Source organism: Aethina tumida, chromosome 2 (assembly GCF_024364675.1).
Source record: "Aethina tumida isolate Nest 87 chromosome 2, icAetTumi1.1, whole genome shotgun sequence".
NCBI classification, from domain to species: Eukaryota; Metazoa; Arthropoda; class Insecta; order Coleoptera; family Nitidulidae; genus Aethina; species Aethina tumida.
Genome location: NC_065436.1, coordinates 38,611,699 through 38,620,653, shown reverse-complemented (window position 1 = coordinate 38,620,653; position 8,955 = coordinate 38,611,699). Strand labels below are relative to the sequence as shown.

The window sequence follows — 8,955 nt, the reverse complement described above, 5'->3', positions numbered from 1 at the left end:
AAGCTAACATATATATATATATATATATATATATATATATATATATATATATATATATATATAATCAATTTTTTTACAATATTTTGTTTTCAAAATTTTGTTCTTATCACAACTTAGAATCGTGATTTAATATTTTTTAACAGGTTTATCTGAATGTGATGTGAATGTGATTGTGAATGTAAATGTGAATGTTAATATGAAATAAATGTGAATATCTTTCTAATCAATTTTTTAACAATAATTTCTTTTCATAATTTTGTTCTTATCACAAAACTTAGTATCGTGATTTATTATTATTTTAACGGATTTATCTGAATGTGAATGTGAATGTGAATGTGAATATGAATGTGAAAGTGAATGTGAATGTGAATGTGAATGTGAATGTGAATGTGAAATGAATATGAATATCTTTCTAATCAATTTTTTTACAATATTTGAAATGTGTGAATGTGAAAGTAAATATGAATACCTTTCTAATCAATTTTTTAACAATATTTTCTTTTCATAATTTTGTACTTATCATGTGAATGTGAATGTGAATGTGAATGTGAATGTGAATGTGAAATGAATATGAATATTTTTCTAATCAATTTTTTAACAATATTTGAAATGTGTGAATGTGAATATGAATACCTTTCTAATCAATTTTTTAACAATATTTTCTTTTCATAATTTTGTTCTAATCACAACTTGGTATCGTGAATTAATATTTTTTAACGTGTTTATCTGAATGTGAATATGAATGTGAATGTGAATGTGAATGTGATTGTGAATGTCAATGTGATTGTGAATGTGAATGTGAATGTGAATATGAAATGAATATGAATATATTTATAATCAATTTTTTAACAATATTTTCTTTTCAAAATTTTGTTCTTATCACAACTTAGTATCGTGATTTAATATTTTTTAACGGGTGTATTGAAATGTGAATGTGAATGTGAATGTGAATGTGAATGTGAATGTGAATGTGAATGTGAATGTGAATGTGAATGTGAATGTGAATGTGAATGTGAATGTGAATGTGAATGTGAATGTGAATGTGAATGTGAATGTGAATGTGGATGTGAAATAAATATGAATATCTTTCTAATCAATTTTTTAACAATATTTTCTTTTCATAATTTTGTTCTCATCACAACTTGGTATCGTGAATTAATATTTTTAACGTGTTTATCTGAATGTGAATATGAATGTGAATGTGAATGTGAATGTGAATGTGAATGTGAATGTGAATGTGAATGTGAATGTGAATGTGAATGTGAATGTGAATGTGAATGTGAATGTGAATGTGAATGTGAATGTGAATGTGAATGTGAATGTGAATGTGAATGTGAATGTGAATGTAAATGTGAATGTGAATGTGAATGTGAATATGAATGTGAATATGAATATGAAATGAATATGTTTCTAATAATTTTTTTAACAATATTTCCTTTTCATAATTTTGTTCTTATCACAACTTGGTATCGTGAATTAATATTTTTTAACGTATTTATCTAAATGTGAATATGAATGTGAATGTGATTGTGAATGTGAATATGGAATGAATATGAATATATATATTCAAATTTTTTACAATATTTTGTTTTCAAAATTTTGTTCTTATCACAACTTAGAATCGTGATTTAATATTTTTTAACAGGTTTATCTGAATGTGAATATGAGTGTGAATGTGAATATGAATGTGAATATGAATATGAATGTGAATGTGAATATGAAATGAATATGAATATGTTTCTAATCAATTTTTTTAACAATATTTCCTTTTCATAATTTTGTTCTTCTCACAACTTGGTATCGTGAATTAATATTTTTTAACGTGTTTATCTAAATGTGAATATGAATGTGAATGTGATTGTGAATGTGAATATGGAATGAATATGAATATATATATATATATAATCAATTTTTTTACAATATTTTGTTTTCAAAATTTTGTTCTTATCACAACTTAGAATCGTGATTTAATATTTTTTAACAGGTTTATCTGAATGTGATGTGAATGTGATTGTGAATGTAGATGTGAATGTTAATATGAAATAAATGTGAATATCTTTCTAATCAATTTTTTAACAATATTTTCTTTTCATAATAATGTTCTTATCACAACTTGGTATCGTGAATTAATATTTTTTAACGTGTTTATCTGAATGTGAATATGAATGTGAATGTGAATGTGAATATGAATATCAATGTGAATGTGAATATGAAATGAATATGAATATGTTACTAATCAATATTTTTAACAATATTTCCTTTTCATAATTTTGTTCTTATCACAACTTGATATCGTGAATTAATATTTTTTAACGTGTTTATCTGAATGTGAATATGAATGTGAATGTGATTGTGATTGTGAATGTGAATGTGAATGTGAATACGGAATGAATATGAATATATTTATAATCAATTTTTTTACAATATTTTTAGTATCGTGATTTAATATTTTTTAACGGGTTTATTGAAATGTCAATGTGAATGTGAATGTGAATTTGAATGTGAATGTGAATGTGAATGTGAATGTGAATGTGAATGTGAATGTGATTGTGAATGTGAATGTGAATGTGAATGTGAATGTGAAATGAATATGAATATCTTTCAACTTTTTAACATTTGAAATTTTGTGAATGTGAATGTGAATATGAATACCCTTCTAATCAATTTTTTAACAATATTTTCTTTTCATAATTTTGTACTTATCATGTGAATGTGAATGTGAATGTGAATGTGAATGTGAATGTGAATGTGAATATGAATATGAAATGAATATGAATATCTTTCTAATCAATTTTTTAACAATATTTTCTTTTCATAATTTTGTTCTAATCACAACTTGGTATCGTGAATTAATATTTTTTAACGTGTTTATCTGAATGTGAATATGAATGTGAATGTGAATGTGAATGTGAATGTGATTGTGAATGTCAATGTGATTGTGAATGTGAATGTGAATGTGAATGTGAATATGAAATGAATATGAATATATTTATAATCAATTTTTTAACAATATTTTCTTTTCAAAATTTTGTTCTTATCACAACTTAGTATCGTGATTTAATATTTTTTAACGGTTTTATTGAAATGTCAATGTGAATGTGAATGTGAATTTGAATGTGAATGTGAATGTGAATGTGAATGTGAATGTGAATGTGAATGTGAATGTGAATGTGAATGTGAATGTGAATGTGAATGTGAATGTGAATGTGAATGTGAATGTGAATGTGAATGTGAATGTGAATGTGAATGTGGATGTGAAATAAATATGAATATCTTTCTAATCAATTTTTTAACAATATTTTCTTTTCATAATTTTGTTCTCATCACAACTTGGTATCGTGAATTAATATTTTTTAACGTGTTTATCTGAATGTGAATATGAATGTGAATGTGAATGTGAATGTGAATGTGAATGTGAATGTAAATGTGAATGTGAATGTGAATATGAATGTGAATGTGAATGTGAATTTAAATGTAAATGTGAATGTGACTGTAAATGTGAATGTGAATGTGAATGTGAATATGAAATAAATATGAACATCTTCTTAATCAATTTTTTAAAAATATTCTCTTTTCATAATTTTGTTCTTATCACAAACTTAGTATCGCGATCTAATATTATTTCAACGGATTTATCAGAATGTGTATATGAATGTGAATGTGAATGTGAATGTGAATGTGAATGTGAATGTGAATGTGAATGTGAATGTGAATGTGAATGTGAATGTGACTGTAAATGTGAATGTTAATAATAACGTGAATATGAAATGAATATGCATATGTTTCTAATCAATTTTTTAAAAATATTTCCTTCATAATTTTGTTCACATTCACATTCACATTCACATTCACATTCACGTTCACATTCGCACTCACATTTACATTCACATTCACATTCATATTCACATTCAAATAAACCCTTTAAAAAATATTAATTCACGATACCAAGTTGTGATAAATGAATATCTTTCCAAGCAATTTTTTAACAATATTTCCTTTCCATAATTTTGTTCTTATCAAAACTTGGTATCGTGAATTAATATTTTTTAACGTGTTTATCTAAATGTGAATATGAATGTGAATGTGATTGTGAATGTGAATATGGAATGAATATGAATATATATATAATCAATTTTTTTACAATATTTTGTTTTCAAAATTTTGTTCTTATCACAACTTAGAATCGTGATTTAATATTTTTTAACGGGTGTATTGAAATGTGAATGTGAATGTGAATGTGAATGTGAATGTGAATGTGAATGTGAATGTGAATGTGAATGTGAATGTGAATGTGAATGTGAATGTGAATGTGAATGTGAATGTGAATGTGAATGTGAATGTGAATGTGAATGTGAATGTGAATGTGAATGTGAATGTGAATGTGAATGTGAATGTGAATGTGAATGTGAATGTGAATGTGAATGTGAATGTGAATGTGAATGTGAATGTGAATGTGAAGGTTAATGTGAATGTAAATGTGAATGTGAATGTGACTGTAAATGTGAATGTGAATATGAAATTAATATGAATACGTTTCTAATCATTTTTTTAACAATATTTCCTTTTCATAATTTTGTTCTTATCACAACTTAGTACAGTGAATTAATATTTTTTAACGGGTTTATCTGAATGTGAATTTGAATGTGATTATGAATGTGAATAAGGAATGAATATGAATTTCTTTCTTAACAATATTTTCTTTTCAAAATTTTATTCTTATTACAACTTAGTATCGTGATTTAATATTTTTTAACGGGTTTATTGAAATGTCAATGTGAATGCGGATGTGAATGTGAATGTGAATGTGAATGTGAATGTGAATGTGAATGTGAACATGAATATGAAATGAATATGAATATCTTTCTAATTAAATTTTTTACAATATTTCCTTTTCATAATTTCGTTCTCATCACAACTTGGTATCGTGTTTATCTAAATGTGAATATGAATGTGAATGTGATTGTGAATGTGAATATGGAATGAATATGAATATATATAATCAATTTTTTTACAATATTTTGTTTTCAAAATTTTGTTCTTATCGCAACTCGTGATTTAATATTTTTTAACAGGTTTATCTGAAGGTGATGTGAATGTGAATGTGAATATGAACATGAGTATGAAATTAAAATGAATATCTTTCTAATCAATTTTTAACAATATTTCCTTTTCATAATTTTGTTCTTATCACAACTTAGTATCGTGATTTAATAATTTTTAACGGGTTTATTGAAATGTGAATGTGGATGTGAATGTGAATGTGAATGTGAATGTGAATGTGAATGTGAATGTGAATGTGAATGTGAATGTGAATGTGAATGTGAATGTGAATGTGAATGTGAATGTGAATGTGAATGTGAATGTGAATGTGAATGTGAATGTGAATGTGAATGTGAATGTGAATGTGAATGTGAATGTGAATGTGAAGGTGAATGTGAATGTGAATGTGAATGTGAATGTGAATGTGAATGTGAATGTGAATGTGAATGTGAATGTGAATATTCTTCAAACTTTGATCTCCGATATCTTGTAAACGGTAAGTGTGATGAAAAAATTCTGAGATATCTCACAAGAAATGTAAATAGAAAAATGGAAAACTGAGATGATAAAATTAAGGAATTTTTCAGTTAATTTGTGGCCCACCCTAATATACATGTACTTTTATCGAGATTCATTTTGATTCTGAATGGAAAGACCGTTAAATCAAACATAATCATTTGTTATTGTTATGGTTTAAGTTTGAATTTATTACGGGCCGATACACACATATATATGTATCTAGATATTCAAAAGCTGCTAAGTTAATAACATAAGTCAGAAGAAGTACATTTTATTGCCCCGCTTCCAATTAAAGATTTAAGTTATTCCCCATCGGGATTAAATTATGCTTCCCACATATAAATGTGGATAAATTAAATATCTCATGTAAATATTCATATGCGGACCTTAATTTACATAAATATTGACCGTAAATGGTTTACAAGTGCAATGGTATTATTACTGCACCATCTTCCAATAATAAATAAGTCAAAGTTTATTTAGGATTCCAGCAATTGCTTTTCGTAATCTCTTTTTACGCGAGAATCTCCTGCGTTCGCATCTAGTGAGCTAGTAACTTCTAGTCTGAGTCATTTAATATGCTAATTTACACAACTGCGTTTTAATGTCAAAATTGTCACAACGATATTTAGTGAGAGTGTGACATTTGTAAGCAGTGTCTTTAATTTACACCACGTTTATAGCTTTAGTCCTGCAACATGAACCAAACAGACGTTGATATTATTGATCAGTTGCAGTTGTTTAGAAATTTCAGTATGAATCTTGATGTCAACAAAGAAAATTGGTCACAGGTTAGTACCAATATTCGTTAATCATCCATTAAAAGTTAGAAGTAGCAGGAGTAATAAATTTTTATCGGTTGCCCCCTAGCTACGTATCTTACTTAACTGTAGTAACAAGTTTAATGAAATATTCCAATGTAGTTGATAAATCTACTTCTATCTGTTTCAATATTAAAACTATCTCTGTTTTATTCAGAGGCAATTAATGTGTGTTGCTATACATACATATAAATTGCTAATTTTAATCAACAAGAATCTAGAACTTTATGCATGTACTATTTTAAATTCAAATAAGATTTATTTGTGGCGCTGAAATTTTGAAAATTATATAAATTAATTGATAAATATTTCATTTCAGAATAAAAAAATTATATTATATGCAGCTATGATGCTTGAGAAGAAGAACGTGACCATTGTTAAATTATGTCTGGACATAATAGGAAATTACATTGCCAATGAAGATTACCATTTGGAACTTATTTCAACATTTGGAGTATACGAAGCTGTTGAAGTTGTAAGTGTGAGGTAAGATGAAGAAAGTATTAAAATTTGAAATTTCATAATGTTCATAATTAGTTAATGTTCCGTTCAATTTCACTTATAAGATATACACAGCACTAGAAGCATGTCGGTGACGCGAACACACATCCATCCAAAAAGTGTCTAAGACATACAGGAGACTGCAGACCAAGTTGTATTTAATTTCCCCTCAATTTCCAGGATGAGAAATAAAAATGATGATATTTACAAAAAGGCTGTTGAAATAAATGACATATTAAGAAGCGCCGGTTCTCGACCTCGTAACACCAAATCCAAGACTAATTTGATGTATTTGTTATTCATTAAGGAGTTAAATGAGGTGGTATTAGACAAATATTTACTTTTCTTTATGGAACATTTAATTAATTGTAGAACAATAAAAAGGATTTAGAAGAGACTTTAATTAAGATACGTGGCGTTGTTTCGTTTATAATCGACATGGAAATGAAGAGATGTGCTATACGATTGTGTCCAAAAATTACTATCGAAGATGTCATAAAAGAAGTGGACGACGAGTGCGACCTGAAATGTTTAATTGTTACTAGGAACAAAGAAAATGGCAGTGAGGTAACACTGAAAATAATACAATATTGCCTACTTAGCTCAAAATATAAGAAAAATTTCTTACACCAAATTTTGTTAATTAATGGTTAATTGTTATTACCTTGGTTCAGTTACTACAACTATATTGATTATATTACAGAACAATGAATTAATTCATAGGAATTGAGACTGAACCAATCGTACATAAATCATAATAAAAACTTAAAAACTGTCAATAAACAACAAACACAACGTACTGTAGCACCGTAATGTCCCTCAAATATTATTTTATGCACTGCGTGGTCTACTTTATTGCGCTTGCGAAGGTGTCGGTAGTTGCGCTACTGGGTTTAAACGTCGTAAGAAGACGCACGAGCCACATGAGTAGTAGGACAGCAGAATTTCGCGGATGTACCAAATAATTAAACCTGTATTTTTTTGAACAAATTTAGTACAACTAGCGCCATCTTCCAAACAATAGCCAAAACTAGATGTAGTGCATTTTAGAATCCTGTATAGAAGTCGCATTGGAAATGACTTCGAACAGGGGTGGTCAAGCTCTTTGATAGAATATGGCTTATATTTCAAAATTCCAAATTTTTTGCGAACCGCAATTAAATACATATTTAAAAAGTATGCAAGAAAGGTATTCCAAAAAATTGTTTACAAAAATTATATTTATTGAAAACAGACAAATAAAAATACTAAAAATGTGTATTGAATTTAAATAACTATAAAATATTAAACATATTTATTTCACTTTTCTTGATAATTCTGGAATGAAAAGGGAACTCGGGTACATTTATCGAGTGCCACAAATAATCCTTCAAACCTTCAATCCTTCATGTGGTTCGCGAGTCACAGTTTGGCCACCCCTTGCTTAGAATATATTATCTTACTTTTACTTTTCCACCTCGCCTATATGGTCTGCCCAAAATACATAAGGATAATGTACCACTCCGAAATACCGTTAGTACTCCTAGGTCACCAACACTTAATTTAATTAAGTATCTTAATAGATTGCTCCAACCTCATTTTGTAAAGATATTGAAAGGATTACATCTTGATGTAGAAGATAGACTGGTCAGTTTCGACGTAGTCCCACTTTTCAATGAACTTCCTGTCAATGAGTTTCTATTAATACTTCATTAAATGTATAACTTGTAAACTAATGAATCATTCCGATTTTGGTCAATTAATTTTAATTTTTGCAATAATTTATGAGATTTATTCCTACAGTCAATTTGGAAGTGAAGACATATTAATTAGAAATTATTCAAATTTGCAGGACTATCTTGATGTTACTGAAATCAAATTGAACAGAAGCTATTTGGAATATTTAGAAGATGAAATCATAAGTCCAAAGAAAAAGGCATTGAAACAATTTGGTGCAAGAATTGTTAATGGGGGAAATAACATGTTGAAATCCGTAATTAACTTCTGGAATGACTCTTTCTACTGGTAACTCATCTATGTTGTTAAATATTTTTGATATGTAAAACCTATTGATATCTATTAAATAAACTGTTAT

At 27.4% G+C, this 8,955-nt stretch overlaps 1 protein-coding gene across 1 annotated transcript; it reads left to right on the top strand.

The window, feature by feature from the left end:
• Positions 1-6,092: 6,092 nt before the first annotated feature.
• Positions 6,093-8,952, top strand: LOC109605477 (armadillo repeat-containing protein 1-like). The gene is made up of 5 exons (XM_020022051.2): positions 6,093-6,350; positions 6,700-6,866; positions 7,062-7,200; positions 7,254-7,448; positions 8,713-8,952. Exons 1-5 carry the CDS (start codon positions 6,258-6,260, stop codon positions 8,887-8,889), a joined length of 771 nt encoding a protein of 256 aa, XP_019877610.1. The 5' UTR covers positions 6,093-6,257; the 3' UTR covers positions 8,890-8,952.
• Positions 8,953-8,955: the final 3 nt, after the last annotated feature.

Excerpts from the sequence above, each read along its gene's own strand:
- LOC109605477 (XM_020022051.2), top strand. The coding sequence starts at position 6,258 with ATGAACCAAACAGACGTTGATATTATTGATCAGTTGCAGTTGTTTAGA. Across the intron at positions 6,867-7,061 it reads GTTGAAGTTGTAAGTGTGAG|GATGAGAAATAAAAATGATG; the intron begins GTAAGATGAAGA and ends CTCAATTTCCAG. Across the intron at positions 7,201-7,253 it reads TCATTAAGGAGTTAAATGAG|AACAATAAAAAGGATTTAGA; the intron begins GTGGTATTAGAC and ends AATTAATTGTAG.